Genomic DNA, 19,884 nt, shown 5'->3' with positions numbered 1-19,884 from the left:
AAGGCGAAACAAAAACGTTGTATCAACATATGTACATACATACATACATATGTATATGCACACGTTCATGTATGTTTGCATGTGCATTTATATCGAAGCGATGAATGAATGCCGAATGATAAAAGCCGAAGCTGGCAATGCAGATTCGGCACTGCCGAGGAACAGACTGAATTCTGGCCCCAGAACGAACGCCAGTGATGTGAGAAAGTTTCAGAAAAGCTTTGTACGCTGGCGCCGCAGCGCTCGTTCCGCTAAGCTCGGGTATCATTTAGTACTTGTTTATGTTTCCTACAAGTAGGTCGAGAACGTCTAGAGAAAGACGAGAACAAAACGACAACTAAACACGCTAAGCAACCAGCAATCAATCCAGATAGTATGCATTTGTGTTGCACACCTACACTCTTTTTTTATTGGTGCCAGTTCTCAAGCTGAAGCAGTTGAAAGTGAAGTAAATATACATACATACATATGTACATTGTACATATATTCATATTTAAATTCATACCGATCAGATCTGTGCGGCGCAGGGCAAATAACTATGATACAAGAAGCACCAAAGCTAGATACGACGATGTCACGTTGTTGTAAAAATGCAATACCCTTGGCTAGAAAATGAAAAGCAAAAACGGCAACTTACATAAAAAACCTCGTTGTTTTTCCACTCGAAACATGTGAAGTGTGTATTATTAGAAGCGATAGGCGATAGCGAATGGCCGGGGCTGTCCCCCAACCGGCACCCGTGTGGCACGTTTCAAAAACGGCATCGAAACAAAATTATTTAATGCATGCAAACACATTTACATATGTACATATGTATGTATGATATAGATACATATGTACATAGATATGCTTGTTTACAGTACATACAGAACGCATACTCCTAGGCAGGAATTTACATTCTGATGTGTCTTAAAACTACAAGAGTGTAAGTATCTTCGTTTTTCTGCAGTCTTCGCCGAATGTACATATGTATGTATTGTATGTATGCACATGTACATATCTCAGTATTTAATTCCTTTATACATAACTCCTGCGGGAAAACATGGGACTTACATTAAATATAAACCATTTATTGAAACTACCAAATCAAAAAGCTGAATAGCTGTACATATTATAAGTACATATGTGCATATATGTACATATGTATGTGTATATACACTCCCAATCAGACGAATAGACTCACGAGTTTTCAAAAAGAAAAAAGTTTCTACAAATCCAGCAGCGAATGATAGTGGAGCAAATTTATTTTTCCATTAATCAAGATTCTTTTCCTTATTTAAAAAGTAAGAAATTCGACTTCTAAGTGAAAAGAGTTCTTTTTTATGAATTATTTTGTGTAAATACCTAAAAATAAGGCCAGTTTAAACGATCACCAAATAAACTCAATGATGAATTTTAGGAAAAATCTTTTAAAAGCTTTGTAATACATATTTTTTTTATGATGTTTGGAGCTTAACTAAAAATGTTTGTGGAAAACTTGTTTGGAATTGCTCGGTAATGTCCTTCAGGACATTAAAATGAAAGGGATTTCAAAGGGTTCAATTAAAGCTCGCTGCAGGCCTGTCTTATGCAATTATGGACTCCTGGTGAAACTATCCGTTCTATGTGACAAGTTTTGGCTTGTCATTTTTCGCTCTGTTAAAGCTTTCCATTTCTTTTTGTTTTCATTGCCTGTTTGCTAAGAATACAGTTATTAATACACGTAAACAAATTGGTGTGCTTTTTTTCATTCGTTTAGATGTTATGGGCGACGAAAGTCATTTATTATGAACAAGTACTTATCATTGCTCCCCACTGTACTTTGTGGGGTCGGTAACGTTTCCTTCTGTGCGTTACATATGTACATCCACTTTATGCACAAACACAATTTACCCTATTTACTCTTCGAGTACCGGGTATAAAAAGAATGAACACAGGATTTAATTTTTTCGACTTTTCCTGAGTCACAAAAAATTCAACATTTTTCTATTTCAAAGCTTAATATTTTTTAAATGGTAAACTAAAACAAGAAAGTTTTCTGGTATTCATTATAGATGCATTTAGATAGCTTCAAAGAATGGTTAATTTCATTACAACCAGATGTAAGATACTTAAGTTATGTGAAAAAACGAAGCGGTACGTCTAAAAATAGCTTTCAGAAAAAACACCAGATTTAAAAAAGTCTTTTAAAAAAAAGTTGTACCATAGAAAACAAAAATTATCTTCAATCCATTTCTAAGCCCCATATCTTTTAGATAAGGTTAGTCTGGAAAATCGGCAAAATCGTGTCGAGTAGTATTATCTGACCTATGTAAATCCTTAGACTGACCCCGTCATTTGTCTTCCCCAATATTCACTTACAGAGTTCAATTAGCGAGCACTTGAATTATCCTCCGACCACTACACAGCAAAGGCACAATGGAAGGCGAGTCCACAGAGTCCACACACAACACTAAGGTGTCCGATTCGGCCTACTCCAACAGCTGCAGCAACAGTCAGTCGCAGCGCAGGTAAGTGGCGGCCTTCGTCGTCCTTCGCCAAAATCGAAATCATTCTTGCGTCTTCCCCACAGTGGCAGTTCAAAGTCCAGGCTGAGCGGCAGCCACTCGTCGGGCAGCAGCGGCTATGGGGGCAAGCCCTCCACACAGGCCAGCAGCAGCGACATGATCATAAAGCGCAACAAAGAGAAGTCGCGCAAGAAGAAGAAGGCCAAGTGCGCACAGACTCAGGCGAGCATCACCTCATCGCTGGAGAGCGCCGAGGAGTTGCCGCTGCCCCACTCCAGCAGCGCCACCTGCGACCAGCAGATCCTGCAGGTGCTGGCGGGCACACAGCAGCTGTGCGACCAGCCGGCGTCACTGGACCACAAGCTTGGTGAACAGCTGGACTCAAGGCACAATTGCGGGGTCAGCAAGTCGGAGCAGGCGCAGTCCTTTTCGCTGCCCTGCCCGCTCTCAGTGTCCACCCTTATTCCGGGCATCGGCATTTGCCATGGCAACAGTGCCGCAGGCGGCAAGTGGGAGAAGACATTTGAGTCCTGCAAGCTGGAGACGGGCGCCGCCAAAACGGAGCGGCATAATGTGAAAGAGGAAAGCTTCTGTTGTGTGATCTCCATGCACGACGGAATCGTGCTCTACACGACGCCCAGTATCACGGACGTGCTTGGCTTCCCGCGGGACATGTGGCTGGGCCGCTCCTTCATCGACTTTGTCCACGTCAAGGACCGGGCCACGTTTGCCAGCCAGATCACCACTGGCATTCCCATTGCAGAGTCGCGCGGCAGCATGCCCAAGGACGCCAGGAGCACCTTCTGCGTGATGCTGCGCCAGTATCGTGGCCTACAGACCAGCGGCTACGGGGTGATCGGCAGGTCCGTCAACTACGAGCCTTTCCGCCTGGGCATGTCGTTCCGCGAGGCGCCCGAAGAGGAGCGCTCCGACAACTACATGGTCGCTAATGGCAGCAACATGCTGCTAGTCATCTGTGCCACCCCCATCAAGAGCAGCTACAGAGGTGAGCTGTCCGAAGGCCGCCCCCAAACCCCCCAAGTAGCTACTCTCTGACGCTCCTTTCTGTTCCTTTTGTTCCGCTCAGTTCCCGAGGAGATCCATTCGCAGAGGAGCCCCAAGTTCGCCATCCGCCACACGGCCTCTGGCACTATCTCCCACGTGGACAGCGCGGCGGTGAGTGCTTTGGGCTACCTGCCGCAGGATCTCATGGGGCGGTCCATCATGGACTTCTACCACCATGACGACCTCCCCGCCATTAAGGAGATCTACGAGTCCGTCATGAAAAAGGGCCAAACGGCCGGCGCCTCTTTCTGCAGCAAGCCCTATCGCTTCCTCATTCAAAACGGCTGCTACATCCTTCTCGAGACGGAGTGGAGCAGCTTTGTAAATCCTTGGTCGCGCAAGCTTGAATTTGTCGTCGGCCATCATCGCGTCTTTCAAGGTGAGTTTCTGCCAATTTATGTATGGTCTCCCCACATATCCATACATACATAAATACATGCATATTTCCTTGAACTCTAGTTTTGATTTACATATATTCTGTCCATGTCCATGCGTGGAGTATCTGGGCACTGCCATATATTCTTGATCCTCTCGAGATCCATAATAAGATAATTAACCAAATTATTATTGTCATTGTGATGTTTGTTTGCTTCCATGTGGGTAGGTCCGAAGATATGCAACGTTTTTGAGACGCCGCCCAACGCAAAGCCAAAGATACCGGAGGACCTGCAGAACAGGAACACGTGCATTAGGGAGGAAATTGTGAGTTTGCTGGCGGAGAAAGTGTCGCGTCCCTCGGACACAGTCAAGCAGGAGGTGTCGCGCCGGTGCCAGGCCCTGGCCAGCTTCATGGAGACGCTCATGGACGAGGTGTCTCGGGCGGACCTCAAGCTGGAGCTGCCACACGAGAACGAGCTGACTGTGTCAGAGCGGGACAGCGTCATGTTGGGGGAGATCTCGCCCCACCACGACTACTATGACAGTAAGAGTTCCATTGAGACGCCACCCAGCTACAACCAACTAAACTATAACGAGAACCTGCTGCGTTTTTTTAACAGCAAGCCTGTCACTGCACCCGTCGAGCTCGACCCGCCGAAAGTGGAGTCCTCGGCTGTGAGCAGCGCGCGCGAGGATGCCCGCAGCACGCTTAGCCCCGTTCATGTCTTCGGGGGCAGTGGCGCCAGCGGCTCCTCCGGCAACTTCACCAGCGGCAGCAATATTCATATGAGCAGTGTGACCAACACGAGCAATGCCGGTACAGTCATTGGCACAATAACGGGAACTGGCACTATAACAGGTACCTCCGGAGCCGGCACCATAATCGGCAACTCCGGAACCGGAACGGCAACCGGAGACGGAAACAAAAACGGAAATGGGAACGGTAATGGAAACGGAACCATTGTCACAAGGGCCTCTGGCACCAATGGCGCCAACACCTCTGCCGCTGACAACTCTGGCGCCGGCATCTCGGGGGCCTACAACTCGGGCGCCGACAATTCTGCCGCCGAGAACTTTTGCCCCGAAAACTTTGGTGCCGAAAACTCTTGCCCGGAATATTCTTGCGCGGAAAACTCATGCGCCGACAACTCTGGGGCCGATAACTCTGGCGCCGATAACTCTGGGGCCGATAACTCTGGCGCCGATAACTCCGGACCCGACACCTCTGGGCCTGAGAACTCTCGACCCGACAACTCTGCCGCCGACAACTGTGGCGCAGATAACTCAGCCTCTGGGTCCGGGTCGGGCACCTTCGGCGGTGAAGGGCCATCCAGTGGTGGGCAGGACACCAAAACCCACGCTGCCGTTCCCGATTCACCGCCCATTTCGCTCACCGAGTCGCTTCTGAGCAAGCACAACGACGAGATGGAGAAGTTCATGCTGAAGAAGCACCGCGAGTCCCGCGGGGACCGCCGCACCGTCGAGAAGAACAAGAACAAGACGGCCAACACTATCGACTCCATGAAGATACTCGAGTACAACAGCCCTGGCCCTGGCCCAGGCCCGGTACACGGCACGAAGAGATGCGGGTCCTACTCGTGGGAGGGCGAAGGCAACAAGCCCAAGCAGCAGACCGCTCTGAACAGTGTGGGCGTCGGTACTGGTGGGTCCGAGGCCCCCACCGGCTCAGTGTCGAAGTGTCCGGTGGGCAGCTCCGTCGCTGTTGGTGGGGTAGGAGACGCTGGCACTGGCAGCGTCAGCGTCGGCGTCGCCGTCGGTGGTGGAGGCCAGCCAGGCAATCTGTACTCCTCGAGTGGGATATCCTGCACGCAGAATATCAATCTGTGGCCCCCCTTTTCGGTGGGTCTTACCGCACCCGTCCACACCACCCACACGGCCATCGCCCAGAGCAGCTTCTCGACACAGCACAGTCTTTTCCCCACCTTCTACTACATACCCGCCTCCCCGATGGCCCCCACCACTCCCGCTTCGAGTTCGGTCAGCCCCACGCCACGAGCCCACAAGAACAAGCATCAACATCAGCATGCGCCGACGGTCGCCGATCAGCCGAGCACCTCGCAGCAGGCGACGGGAGCAGCTGCAATGCCTCTGCAGTACGTGGCCGGGGTGATGTATCCACACCCGTCGCTCTTCTACACGCACCCAGCGGCGGCAGCCGCCACGGCCATGATGTACCAGCCCATGCCCTTTCCTGGAATAGCCAACGCCATCCAGCTACCGGAGCAGCCCAGCACCTCGCAGTCTGGCTACAGCAAGACCGTCTTCTCGGTAAGTGCCCTCCCCATGGCTTCCCATGGGAAACTCTCCCCACGGATCAGAATCGCAATAACTGCTTCGGCAGACTCAACAGGTCATAGTGGCCCCGCCGACGCCGACAACAACAACGGCGACAGCGACCCCAAAAACCCAAGGAGCCTTCCACTCGATCACACCCGCCCAGCTGCAGCGACCGTCGGTCGCATCGGTCAAGACGGAGCCCGCCTCGAATGTGGCATCCTCACTTTCATCCAGCAAGAAGGTGTCCAACTCGTCAAACGCCTCCGGCATGGGAGACTACACCTCTGACCAGGCTTGCTCCAGGAACCGCGCCATCGTAAAGGTATTTTGAGGCAACTCGTCTCCAGCTGGTACACAATAATCTGAAATCGTAATATGACCACAGAAATACACAGACAGCAATGGAAACAGCGACGACATGGACGGCTCCAGCTTCTCGTCCTTCTATTCATCGTTTATCAAGACCACAGACGGCTCCGAAAGTCCTGACAACGACAAAGAGGCAAAGCATCGCAAGTTGAAGGTGAGTCAGCAGAGAATACTCAAATCTATATTTTAGACCAAGAGTCTACTTGTTTTATTTCGCGACCCGTTGACAGAGTAAAAAAATATTTCATTATTTAATAATAACACTACTCGACACGATTTTGCTGCTTCCATCTAGACTAACTTTTTCTGAAAGATATGGTATGGGGCTTAGAAATGGTTTGATGTTAATCTTTTATACCCGGTACTCGACGAGTAAATAGGGTATATTGTATTTCTGCACAAAGTGAATGCAGTATTTGCAGTATCTAAACCCACCCTGTCCAGCAGCTTTTGTTGTTTTTTTCACAGTCTCTCCAGACTGAGTACCGGGTATAAGAGTTGTGACGCGTAAGAAGCGTCTCACACGACCCTTCTCGTTTTTTCTATGGCAGGTCTGGTATCTATTTGTAGTGGTTTTATTAGAGGTAGTGCTTATTTTTGTCACATAACTTAAGTATCTTAAACCTTGTTGTCATGAGCCATTCTTAGCCATTCTACAAAGCTGAGAAATGCTTCTAAAAGTGCACCAAAACACTTTGTGGTTTTAGCTTACCGTTTGAAATATATTATAAAAATAAAAATATTATTGTTCGGTATTTTTTACGAAATTTTGCCTTTAAAAACTCGGGAAAGGTCGACAAAGAAATTTAATCCTGTGTCCTCTATTTTTTATGCACAGGTGCATTATTCGGTCGTCGTTGGAGAGACGGATGAGCTAAAATTTTTCAACTACGCTCAAATAATGCACCTGCTAAAAAGAATACCAGACTTTAAAAATTTTTCAAAAAAAGTTCTGGCATAGAAAAAATCCATAAATCTTTAAAAAATGTTAAAGCCCTCAGTCTAGCAGAAAAAGTCGGTTTGGTTCGAAGCGGAAAAAAAGTCTCCAGTGAAAACAATATAATTTATGGGCATGGGCCCCGCGCACACTCTCTTGCTGTCACTTCCAAATCGGAGATAGAGCTATGCATGGCTCCGACAACGGCACTCGGCGGCGAATTCCAAGTTTTTGTTGAATGCCTCGTATTTCTTGAGTACCGGGAATATGTAAACACTAATCGAAATGACAACCAACCCGATCAGAGTACGAGTATGATGATCAGATATCTCTGTATCTCTGTTCATCCTGGCTAATGACTTCACACTTTCCGAAGGACATTAATTTCTAAAATTTGTATCACACGCAGAATATAACCCGATTGAGCAGTAAGATAATGGAGCACCCGGAGGAGGACCAAACGCAGCACGGAGATGGATAGCCAACACCTCAGGTGCTGCTGACTGACGTACACAATCGGGTCCCCAATGTCAAGGACACGTCGACCCAAGGTGCGAAAGAAGCAGCATCAGATGGAACCAGTAGCGATCAGAGCAATGGATAGGTAATGAAAAATGCCACACCACAAGTCAACTAATTAACTAATTGTATTACATTTTCAGCTTTTTCCATTTCCATTCAAACCAATTCACTTTACTCCTCAGCTTAAAGAATTGGACTCCTCGTTTTAAGGAGAATTAGAATTAGTCGGTATTGCATTAATTAAAAATCTTAAATATTATTATACATTTTTGGGATATTTACATATGTATGAAAGGTTCTTTAAAATAAACAGTACGATCCCAACCTACGAAGCCCATCTATACATATTATTAAAGGCAAATATTTCGCACCCCCTGGAATGGGACTGGGTGGGGCTCTCGCTACTGGGCCTGTATCCGTCTTGCACATTCCTTTCGGTCGGTATTTGACCTCTTCTGAGTTGTGCTGCCCTGCACTGTCCAGACCCAGTATATCCCAAGGTTGAGACGGCGTTTCTTAAGCACTATCTAGATGTCCTGGACTTTTTTCTTTGGTTTATCCCGTGCACTATGGGTAAAACCGTTTTTTTGGCATTAACCAAACCAAAAGAGCTAGAGCTCTACAAATTTGCATGCATGTTCGTTGGACTAAAGTAGAATTTCCCTTATCGTTTTTTTCTCTGCCGCTACGGCAGCTGAGCAGAATACGAAGTCAACCCAAACTCTTTTTTTGTTCTTAGTTGTTCTTCGTTTCCTCGCGGTGCGTAACATAAGTTTTGGGTTTGCCGTCGGCGTCTACGACGTAATTACAATTTTGCAGTTTATTGTCGCTGTTTTTTTGGTAAAATATGTACATATATATGAAAATACATAATGCATTACTATCAGGTAAGTTCAATGTTTCATTTAAATAATTGTATTAAATTGTATTTGAATTATTTGCGTTTTACACGAAATTTCAATTTGCAAACGGCCCATCAACAAAACAGGAAAAACCAACCCTAAAGTCGAGCAGGTACTTACACATTTTGACGGGTGTTTGTCTTTGATTTTGTAAATTCTTTTTTTTTTTGTATTACTAGATCAACAAAATACAGAACATTTTGGAGACGGGCTCATCCTGGAAGGACTTTGAAAGAAAGTTTAAACAAAAAGCAAACAAAAACACATATAATAATTGACTAACTTACGCGCTATCTGACATTGTCATCGATGTTTTCTGGTACTGCAGGGTACTGCGGCTAATTAGCGAGCAATTAAATAATGAATACGGGCTACAGTCATTTAGAAAGGTAAACGCTTTATTTACATTTATCGAACATGAACCAAGTGGCGCGAGCGGAAAGGCGAAAAGGGGAACGGTTTGGGAAGGGCAGCAGGCGCACAGATGGATGAATGCTCAGATCTGGGGTGGCTTCGAGTCATTGCTTAGAGTTGATAACGACTGCTCAAACTCAACGGACTCCACATGACGCCTGTCCGGATTGTGGGGCGGCGGCCCAATCAGTTTTACCACCTCATCGTAGTCCAATGTTTCCTTTTCCAGAAGAGCCTCGGCTAACTGGAAGAAGAGCGGAATGGGATGGCAGGTCATGGAAAGTTGAGAGACAGAAAATAGAAGAATATGGCTGACCTTCTCTAACTTGTCGCGGTGTTTGACAAGTATGCCCTCGGTTATTTGGTAGGCCTGAGACACGACTTGGCGCGCCTCGTTGTCGATCAGGGTTTCCATGGCTCGCGAGAAGGGTTTTGCGCCACCGCTCGACTCCCCACTCTCGGACTCGCCCGCATCGCGCACGTAGATGGGCCCAAGGGTCTTGTTCATGCCAAACTTCTTGATCTGAGCGTAGGCGATCTTGGTGACCTTTTCCAGATCGTTCTGAGCCCCAGTCGTAATGCGATTGAAGACCAAGTTCTCAGCCGCACGTCCGCCCAGGGCCATGCACATCTTGTCGAACAGCTCCTCCTTGCTGTACAGATGCTGCTCGCTGGGCGTATACTGGGCAAAGCCCAAGGCCAAGCTGGTGCGCGGCACAATGGTTACTTTGAGCAGGATGTCCGAGTGAGGCAGCATCCAGCCCACAAGCGCATGTCCGGACTCGTGATAAGCAATAACTTTGCGCTCTGCCAGTGACAAGACATGCGAACGCTTCTCAGTGCCACCTACGGGAGAAAAAGCGGCAATAAAAACGATACAATTTGGATTTTTTGCCATCTTTGGCTCTGCCACATTTGAGTGAAGCCTCTAACGCACCAACTAAACGCTCTACGGCGTACTCCAGGTTCTTAGTGCTAACTTCTGTCTGCACGTTTCGGGCCGCATGAAGAGCGGCCTCATTGCAGACGTTGGCAATGTCGGCCCCAGAAAAGCCGGGCGTAAGGCGGGCTAGACGAGTGGAGAAGGTGCTGGGCGGGGCGTCCAGCTTGACTGAGGACAAATGCTTATCGAAGATCTCCTTGCGCTCCTGCAGCGTCGGCAGGTCGATTAATATGTGGCGATCAAAGCGGCCAGGTCGTAGCAGCGCCTAAATACAAGTGTTTCGATGATTCAGTGCTTCAAATAAATCATCTTTGCGTAGGATTCCGTGCTCCACTTACCTTGTCAAGGATATCGGCCCGATTCGTGCTGGCCAGCATGAGGACACCTTCCTTGGTGGCCATGCCGTCCATTTCGACAAGGAGCTGATTGAGCGTCTGTTCCGACTCACCGGAACCGCCCTGGCCCATGGACTCAGTGCCGGACCGCTGGCGTCCAATGGCGTCGATCTCGTCAATGTAGATGATGCAGGGCGCCCGCTTCTTGCCCTCTTTGAAGAGATCCCGAACGCGGGCGGCGCCTAGGCCGCCAATCATCTCGATGAACTCAGAGCCGTTCATACTGAGGAAAGGCACCTGAGCCTCAGTGGCCACTGCCTTGGCCAGCAGTGTTTTTCCGCAGCCGGGCGGACCAAGAAGTAGGGCTCCGCGAGGCACTTTGGCGCCGAGGCGCTGATACTTTTCCGGCGTCTTCAAATAGTCAACAAACTCCTTAACCTCCTGCTTAGCCTCGCTGAGCCCAGCCACGTCTCGGAATAAGACGCCACGTCCGCCGTCGAAAGGATCCACGAGCGTAAACTTCGCACGACCCATTTGATTCTGCATTTGGGGTAGAGGTTACTCAAAGATCTGTCACTAGCTTTAAGATTGGCAGGAGAAACGTACAAACGAGTCCATGCTGAGCGGGCTCTTGATGCTCTTCATGCGAGTGGCAATGGACAGGAACAGGGCGCAGATGAGCAGGAGCATAAGAATGCGCCCCGTGGTGTCCGACTGACGATCGTAGGTGACGGGTACACCATCCTTGATGCCCAGACGCTTCTCCACGTCGCGCAGCTTCTCCTCAAACTTGGTGGCATCGGCCACAGCCATGTGAAATATGGTTGAGGTCACTTTCCTGCCCTTGATGACGGCCCCTTCTTGAAGTATAATTGTCACCATTTCCATGTCGGGACGTATAATCAATTCTTTCACCTCGCCCACCGCCAGCATGTGATGCACAAACTCATTCCACGACACGTATCTCGTCGAGCCCTGTCCGTAGACGGTAAATATCAAGTAAACAACAATTAAGAAAATATTTCAGGTAAAGTAAAAGATCATTACCTCGGGCCTCTCCGACCGAGGGGTTATCAGCAATGAGAAGAATGCCACAAACATGTAGATGGTGAACAACCAGAGCACAGCCTTGGTCAACACAGATCGCATCTTCTCATCGTTTTCGTTGCCTTTTTTTCCCCCATCTTCAGCCGGATCACTGCTGGCATTGCTGCTAGAGCTGGCATCGGCCGAAGACTCCTCTGCTTTGGCTTTGGTGCTGCTGCTGTGAGATGTGGGCGCTGACGACAATGGTTTATCTTTGACGGAATCGTCTTCACTAGACTTGGATGACGTTTTCTGTTTGCTGGCATCGCCAGTTTTGCTGCTCTTGCTGTCGGGAGGCTTTTCAGATGTTCCTGTGCTCATGCAGCGCAGGTGCATGCTACGCACCTCATTCGGCGTGAGTTGCAGAGAGCGTGATATCAGACCCACAACCGCTTTGTACTCCGCCTCCAAATTGCGCACCTGGTAAACATTATTGGGCTTTATTTCTCTATCCGCTCTGCGGCAGTCTTCTTACCTGTCGCCGGCTGAGCGGCAGGAGACGGAGCTCCCGTCTGAAGCCACAATACAGTTCCGTCAAGTTTTTGGTGTGTGCAAATTGGAGGGATCCACTTTGAAGCAGATTTCTCACATGCCTCAGTCCCTTCAACATAATTTGCCGGAGTTGTCCTTCTCTCCTCTCCCTAGTACACGAATACGTAACTCTATGTTATTTGGTCGAAATTAAAAATTACTATTCAGAGTTGCCAGATCGCCGTAAAACGGTGACAGCAATAACAGCTGTATTGTGCTGTTTTTTTTTTGTTTGAGATGGTAATTGGTAATTCAAGCACTAATATCCGTATTCGACTGCACGATAAGGTAAAGCGACCCGATATGAAAACATTCCAGAAAAGCACGCCTTAGTTTAGTTCTTTAGTCGATCTGGTGACAGCGATTCACACTCACACGCTTCAATTAAGTGTAGTGGAACCTTTACCGTTGGACAATCGAGATATCGATAGTTAGATGGCTAGATGCAGTCGATTCTTCCATTTTCATTTTATTAAATATTGTTGGCTTTTTATTAAAAAAAAATGTTTCGAAAAATCTTGGCCGCTTTAATAAGTAAACAAATTAAAGCGCCTATTTTTTAAATAAAAAATAATAATAATAGTGCTATACAAATTTCACTTCGTACTACGTAATAATAATGTCACTGAACTGAGTAGCTAAATTTTGTAAATGTTGTCACTGTTCATTAAATGGCATTCGATCGCACTGCTCTCAATAATTATTGTTCACTGATCCATCAAAAGGACCCATGTTGTCGCCAAAATCCTGCATCTCCTCCTCTATGTTTTCGTCAAAATCATCGCCCAAATCCTTAGATTCCGGACAGTTTCGACAGCGACTCTCGTTTACGCCGTAGTTAATACATGTTGAGCCCACGCACTCACAGCAACCGTCGTGGAACCATCTAATTTGTTAGATTGCGTTTAAATACACAGTCAATTCGTTATATTTTCATAATTTTCACCTGGTACTGCTGGCACCTGTCGTCTGACAACTCTTCCGACACTTATTCCAGGAAACGCACTGGTCCAGATATATTACCGTGCAATTAACTGTTACAATGTTGTCTCGGTCCTGGATGGCTTCGTCTAAATTTTTATCATTTGTTCCTTAAATACAAAAAACACGGTTAAAAACAAAGTGATAATAGCACTGGGTTTGAAAATTACATACTCAAATAATAATGACCATCCTTTTCGAGTTTGGGACCCTTTAAATACTTGTCAAAATCCACTTGAAACGTGAACACATTCCAATTGTAGCCGAAAGTATCACTGTCATCCGGAGTTGTGACCAACACATTAAACAGCTCCGGCACACCATCGAAATCTTCGACATGAGATTTCTTTGACAGCGAGTTGCGCGTGTCGTTCGGCTTCGGACAAAGCTCTGTAAATTTAAACATAAATTGATCAGCTCAAACACGTATCAACATGTATCAACTGAGATCACTTAAGGATCGGTAAGCTGCTAATCGGTAGCTCAGAACAGCTATCGATAGCTACATAGTTGGCACATCGCCGCTCGCACTTGCACCCACACTCACATATGCGCAACCTCAACACATTTGGAGGCAACAAAAACAAAGCGAGCTAAAGGCGACAGACCGCTATGATTGCCATCACCACATACTTTTATCTCGTTAGAGCTCTGCCCAACCCCACCCTCAGTAGGGACGGCCAGCGCCAGCCAGACGCATTACATTACTTACCCACACAGCTGCAACACTCCTCGTAGTACTTCTTCCCCAGGCACTTGAGACACTCTTTGCAGCAGGAGCAGTTCTTGAGTTCGCACTTGCAGCTCTGGGTCAGCATGCACTTAGATACGATGGATGCGCAGACGACTTCATTGCACGATTCCACATGGCCATAGAAGCACACGAGTCCCAGCAGCAGAAATGCGCCAACTGTGAGCGATCGCCAAATATCCATAATGTTAGATGCTTTGGAAGATTTCATATGATTGCACACGGTGGACAAAGGAGGTGACAGAGGCAACAGAAACAGGCAAACACAACAGCAGTGGACGGTAGTTGGGGAGGCTTTGACTGATATGTAGATACTATATAGTGTATAATAGATGGGAATGCGATCTTTTCTGTTTCGCACGTATCTACATACATATGTACATGTGTAAGTATTAAAATATGTATCTCTATGTATGTACGGAGTAGTTGCGCTTGTGTGATTGCAATTACAAAAAAATAACAATTGGGGGAAAAAACGCACAAACACACAGAGAAACTGTTTGTTAACAACACATGTAATTGCACGGCATTCCATTCGATTCAGATACTTTCAATACGAATTATTGAAACACGCATCTATATACATATTGGAGCAGAGTGAGTCTACGAATATATTTCTTAAAGTATTGGACAAGCGCGTAACAACAGCAACAAGAAACGACACCACAACGTACACTAAGACAATAACTATCGAGCGACAGATCAGATTCGAGAGATCCGCAGCGGCAACACAACGGCAGAGGCGACAACGAGACAGAGACGGCGGCGGCGTCAGCTAGCTTGTTTTTATTATTGGCGCGACCCGCAACGCAGCAGGGCACTACTGTCTTTTTTCTTTCCGATTCCAAACCAGGCCCAGAGGCTAGCAGCCAGCAAGCTAGATACAAATACGAATACGCGAATTGAGCGCACACACAGATTAAAACCCACCACACACACGCAACTCCGACTGGGGCTTAGAAACGTAAACACGTTACGAAGCGTTGATGACGCTGACGCCGGCGCTGCTGGCTTTGGTTGTTGACAATTCTGGCGCTGATGCTGAGATGCTTGCGTTGGTTGTCAGCAAGGGGACGGGGCGGTACGGACGGATCGGATCGGAATAGAGGCAAGCGCACGCGTACGTTAGCAGAATGATCAGCTACCACCAACAACATTTATTAATACATACATACGTACAAATGTCCATACATACATGATCATACATGATGTTTCAAATGCTGAATTAGAGATGGGAAATATTATCCGAGTATTAAGCCTGATGAATTTACTGTTCATCTGTTTTCTGCTTTGTATTTTTTATCTACGCTGTATTTCCTTAATTATAATTTATAACTTTAGCAAATATCGTGAAACATATCTACATACATATGTATGTAAATAGAAATATATAACAATATATATGTAATAGAAAAAGAGTTTCCTTCAGTTTTGTCTACGAAATGTCACCAATATGGGAAATGTATCTTAGTCAGGACACACATGTTTTGTTAGTTTAGTTAGTTAGTTATTTTTGAAATATTAGTTGCGTTATTTTAAATTCGCAAATTTACTTACATACATATAACTCTCCCCCCTAGTACTCACTATCACTATTGCGTATCGATACTCTCTGGAACCAAGCCACAGCGGTCTGGCAGCGCCATCTAAACAACAACAAAAACTAACAGAAAGGAAGGATGCAAAATTAAACATATTTAAAATGTTTATGTTTCGAAACTGTGTTGTTCTCCTGGTAATCGGCTCGATCTGTTGTTTCATATATGGAATCATTAACCTGTACGTGGACGTAGAGCCGAATGCCTGTCGCATGACCTATATGTTTGGGCAGCCGATGTTCTCAGTAAGTTGTCAGAAAGAGATTAGCACAAGCACACTCAACATACAATAACTATGGCAAATACAGCGTGTTCGGACAAAGAACGGCGAGCTGTTTCCCAATTACAGACTTTTCTACTACTACGAGGGAGTTAGGGATCCGGTGGACCCACTTACAAGGCGCATGACCGGAGCGCCGGTTATTTTTGTGCCCGGCAACAGCGGCTCCTATAAGCAAGTTCGATCATTGGCCTCCGTAGCCCTACGCAAGGCTCTGTCTAACGAGGCCGGCATTCATTTGGACTTCTACACCATCGACTACGATGAAGAGCTGTCGGCTCTCTATGGCGGCTACTTGTATCACCAGCGACGTTATCTTGAACTATGCATCCGCACAATCCTGTCCCTCTACAAGGTGCACAGCGAGCAATCGTCCATTGTGCTCATCGGCCACTCAATGGGTGGTAAGCTGGCGCAGTCTGTTCTTACAGACCTTAAAATTGGGCAGCACATAAACACAATTATTAGCATTTCAACGCCCCTGGACCAGCCCGTGGTTAATTTGGATGCTCAACTGAACGCTTTTTACGCACAGACGGATAGTGCCCTCAGCAAGACTCGCACCGCCACTCTACCGACGACTCGAACCAATGTCTGCAACAGCTTGCACCAGAAGCCGCCAAATGTCCAGAAAATGGCTCTACAAGAGACATCGGCAAAACTGGACAACGTTTTGATCATCTCGACGGGTGGCGGTAACCGCGATCTCCTCGTGCGCCCGGGCCTAACAGCCTCCAAGTTCAATGATCTCCACGCCATGGTAAGTTTCAATATGACATGGTCCTGACTCCATACGCTCTCTATTTTGTTACTTCTGTTACCTTGCAGACCTCTGCAATACCCCGAGTGAGTCTGAGCTGCGACCATTTGTCTGCTGTTTGGTGCTTGCAGTTCATGCAGGCCATCAATAGTTTCCTCTTCAGCATAGCACAGGTGCGAGACGATCGGTCAGTGATCTTTGGCATAGAAAAACAACGAAACCTGCAGTTGGCCCTGTCGCACTTTGTGGTAAATTCGAAAGCCCATCACAATTTCTTCGCCATTTATCGCGTCTGGTTTTTCAGAAGCCCACAACGCGCCCGCATCACACCATGAGCTTATCCGTCGCCAACAATTGGAACGAGGAGCGACGATTAGTCATAAATAAGTACTTCGCCAATGGCCTAAAGACTTCCTTTTTTGAGCTGATTGGGCTTAAGCGCCATAAGCGCTACAAGAAGCTGGCCATTGAGACGCTGAATGTGGGCGAGAGCGAATGGCTATTCGGCTGCACTGCCCAGATCCACAAAGAGACGGGTCAAACTTACTGGTAGGTTTTCCTTCCTGCTCAATGCTAGAGACCAGACCACGTTACATACTTCTTTTGTGGCATTTTAGCGAGAAGGCCACACCGCTCATCCATCTAGTTCAGCGGCTGCCGAACAGAGAGCGAGAGCCGCGAAGCATTGCCGTGCTGGATCTCCACAACCTTCGCAATACCTACTTGGAGTGGACACATGTGCTGGTACGCCTACCAGCGGGCAGCGGCCACATTGGTTACAATCTAGACATCTACGATCCTCGGGAGCGGTACGTTAACATTCGCCTTCCACGCTGGTACTCCTTTGCCAGGAAAGTCGCCGTGAATGAAACGCTTCAGGGCACACTCCACTACAGGCTGCATATCAGCGACCTCTTCGATCCGTACCAGAGCCTGAGAGTGATCATTGAGCCCCTGCAGTGCCTCAATCCACAGTATCGCGTCACGGCTAGGCTATGTGTTCCTTGGGCGGCGGGTTTTGAGCGCTTTCAAACGTTGACGTGAGTTCTCGAATTGCTTCTATCATGTTTCAGTCAATAGCTGATCGTCTTTCCGTGATCCGATCCGCTCCGCAGCTCTCCAGAGGAGAAGCCTCAGCTCTACGCGAACGTACCCACCCTGCTTCCCAAGTACTATAATACGACCCTGAATCCAGTCACAATAGACTTGTACCTGGACCCCATCTGTCGGTATCGCATCAGGTAATTGAACACTTCTCGACTTTAACTGGTTTGAGGCTTGATTAATGTGGATTGATGATTCTCCAATCTCCTCTTTCTCCCTCTTGCTGACGTCTTCCATCTCACTCGGACTAATTTGCTTGAACTAAGCTATGAGTATGGCTACTCCTCAGCGCTGTCCCGACTGGTCCTGGAGTTCTACGGCTGGCTTCCGGCCCACCTGACATGTGTGCTGCTCATCGTTCTGCGGAAGCAGGTTTCCACCTACCAGGAAGTGGGCAGTTTCAGAAGCCTAAAGCCCTACACCGGCTTTCTGCAGTACACGTCACTATACGTGGTCACAGGTTGTCCGAGAGAAATGCTCCACCCATGTAGTCGCACAATGCTAACAAGTTTTTGGTTTTCTTGCAGCGTGTCGTCTGCTGAAGAAGCTGATACTGAGCAGCCGCGTGCTGCCCGCGCCAGAGCCCTTGGACTACAGCATCAACGTGTCAATTTTGATCCACTGCGCAGCGATTGCGATCACTTCGGTAGCAGCTTTGGCCACCTGGCTGGCCCTATCGCTCTACGGAAACGCATTCTATCGCTTGGCAATGCGTCTGACGCGACACTCGCAGGGCAGCTCCAACATACTGATCTCCGTAATGACTCATCTGCCCATTACTTACGGCATCCTAACAATTGCGACGGCCATAGGCACCTGCAGTGGTGTGGGTCTACTGCTGGCCTTTGTTTTCTACTTTCTCATGCTGTCGAATGCCTATAAGGATTACCTGGAGGACTTCCTCTGGCAGAAGGCGGCCAAATTGGTGCGCGGCACACTGGGTGAGCCAGCTGCTACAGGTGCACGATCTCAGGAAACTGGCGACATACTGTCGGCCATGGATGATGGCCATTCGGACGATGATAAGCAACAGCAGCAAGAAGACGAGGAGGAAGAAATGGAGGCAGCACAAAAGGGAAACGGTGCAGATTCAGAGCCCTGTTTGGGCCTGCAGAACTTTCCCTTTCACGTAACCTTGTTGTTGATGCTTCTCATTCAGCTCCTGCTCAATGCACCCAGCACATTGGCCTGGGTCCGATCTCGACGGTAAGTGAATGTTCCAACAACACTCATAAGACTCCCTGAAGATGTCTTCACTTCTTCCCCCTATCCTTAGCCTTGGAATCGATCTGCCCGACCCGGGCTTGCAGCCAAGTATCGTCATCCTGGTATCCCTAAGTTTATTGCTGCAGTTTCGGGCGCCCCAGAAATGGTAATAAAACTTGTACCACCAATCTTAACCAACTCATTCTCATCTAGTCTCTCCTCTCCTTTTTTCTTGCCTACCTTAGCTCTGGCCATTGGATGATTTCCATACTATTGTACGTGCTCGCGGGGATTGTTCTGCTGTATTGTCAGGCAGCCATCTACAGGCTGAACTTTGTGTTTGCCGGTGCCTTCGCCCTGCTGTCCGCCCACCAAGGCCTCTGGATTCTGTGGCATCGCCTGGCCTAAACTGGTTCAAGCGCTTGTGCTAATTTGTTATTTATTTGTCCATTAGTTAATACAGCTATTAAGTTAGAGCGTCCGATCCATGCCAATACCAGTGTCGAAGTTTTACGGTCTTCGGTCTTACATAAACACAGCAAGCGGCCATTGCAATTACAAGTAAGCTGATATTGGTCCTAGCGGGAAGTCCAAACTAGTCTGTCGCGCATTGCACATTTCTTTTCATAATTGTTTTTTACGCGTGCTGCCCGTGATTATGGTAAGCGATATCAGGAATCAGGTGGTAGGCATGCCAATTACCATTTACGCGAAATGTGTGAAAATTCCCAATAACAAGGCCACACTGTCCTGCCATACTCGGGCTGCAATTCGGATCAGATTCCTTATTTCTTTTCCCATTCAAAGGGGGCTTTAATTGTAACCCTTTCATTGCCTAGTCGATGCTCCTTGTATCAGTTCCCACCGTATATTCGCACATGAATATTTTTTTTGGTCCCTGATCCTGATATTTATTATTAGTCGAAATAAAATAAAAT

General features: G+C 47.4%; 4 protein-coding genes across 6 annotated transcripts; 2 read left to right on the top strand and 2 right to left on the bottom strand.

The window, feature by feature from the left end:
- The first annotated feature begins 261 nt into the window (after nt 1-261).
- On the top strand, nt 262-8,207 carry LOC117902591 (period circadian protein). 3 transcript variants are annotated; one of them, XM_034814131.1, is made up of 10 exons: nt 263-448; nt 861-925; nt 2,343-2,489; nt 2,552-3,492; nt 3,574-3,930; nt 4,156-6,218; nt 6,292-6,549; nt 6,613-6,750; nt 7,943-8,137; nt 8,196-8,207. In XM_034814131.1, exons 3-9 carry the CDS (start codon nt 2,398-2,400, stop codon nt 8,012-8,014), a joined length of 3,921 nt encoding a protein of 1,306 aa, XP_034670022.1. In that variant the 5' UTR covers nt 263-448; nt 861-925; nt 2,343-2,397; the 3' UTR covers nt 8,015-8,137; nt 8,196-8,207. The 3 variants fall into 3 exon arrangements, with proteins under 3 accessions (XP_034670186.1, XP_034670022.1, XP_034670101.1); XM_034814210.1 differs by lacking the exon at nt 861-925; XM_034814295.1 differs by lacking the exons at nt 6,292-6,549; nt 6,613-6,750; nt 7,943-8,137; nt 8,196-8,207 and having other exon boundaries at nt 262-448; nt 4,156-4,473; nt 4,550-4,751.
- A 1,125-nt stretch (nt 8,208-9,332) lies between these two features.
- Nucleotides 9,333-12,426, bottom strand: LOC117902984 (paraplegin). The gene is made up of 7 exons (XM_034814725.1): nt 12,211-12,426; nt 11,697-12,155; nt 11,256-11,624; nt 10,653-11,189; nt 10,309-10,579; nt 9,688-10,217; nt 9,333-9,615 (listed from the first exon to the last, which is right to left on the bottom strand). Exons 1-7 carry the CDS (start codon nt 12,343-12,345, stop codon nt 9,454-9,456), a joined length of 2,463 nt encoding a protein of 820 aa, XP_034670616.1. The 5' UTR covers nt 12,346-12,426; the 3' UTR covers nt 9,333-9,453.
- Nucleotides 12,427-12,845: 419 nt separating this feature from the next.
- On the bottom strand, nt 12,846-15,094 carry LOC117903062 (protein twisted gastrulation). Its single transcript, XM_034814816.1, has 4 exons — nt 13,960-15,094; nt 13,422-13,637; nt 13,213-13,357; nt 12,846-13,152 (listed from the first exon to the last, which is right to left on the bottom strand). The coding sequence occupies exons 1-4, from the start codon at nt 14,531-14,533 to the stop codon at nt 12,960-12,962; spliced, it is 1,128 nt and encodes a 375-aa protein (XP_034670707.1). The 5' UTR covers nt 14,534-15,094; the 3' UTR covers nt 12,846-12,959.
- A 606-nt stretch (nt 15,095-15,700) lies between these two features.
- Nucleotides 15,701-19,858, top strand: LOC117902936 (GPI inositol-deacylase). The gene is made up of 10 exons (XM_034814586.1): nt 15,701-15,841; nt 15,905-16,636; nt 16,705-16,884; nt 16,941-17,185; nt 17,254-17,676; nt 17,752-17,877; nt 18,007-18,200; nt 18,268-18,946; nt 19,017-19,112; nt 19,192-19,858. The coding sequence occupies exons 1-10, from the start codon at nt 15,701-15,703 to the stop codon at nt 19,352-19,354; spliced, it is 2,979 nt and encodes a 992-aa protein (XP_034670477.1). The 3' UTR covers nt 19,355-19,858.
- The last annotated feature ends 26 nt before the right edge of the window (nt 19,859-19,884 follow it).

Source organism: Drosophila subobscura, chromosome A (assembly GCF_008121235.1).
Source record: "Drosophila subobscura isolate 14011-0131.10 chromosome A, UCBerk_Dsub_1.0, whole genome shotgun sequence".
NCBI lineage: Eukaryota > Metazoa > Arthropoda > Insecta > Diptera > Drosophilidae > Drosophila > Drosophila subobscura.
Note: the sequence above shows the minus strand (reverse complement) of the source record. Positions and strands in the feature narration are given on the sequence as shown.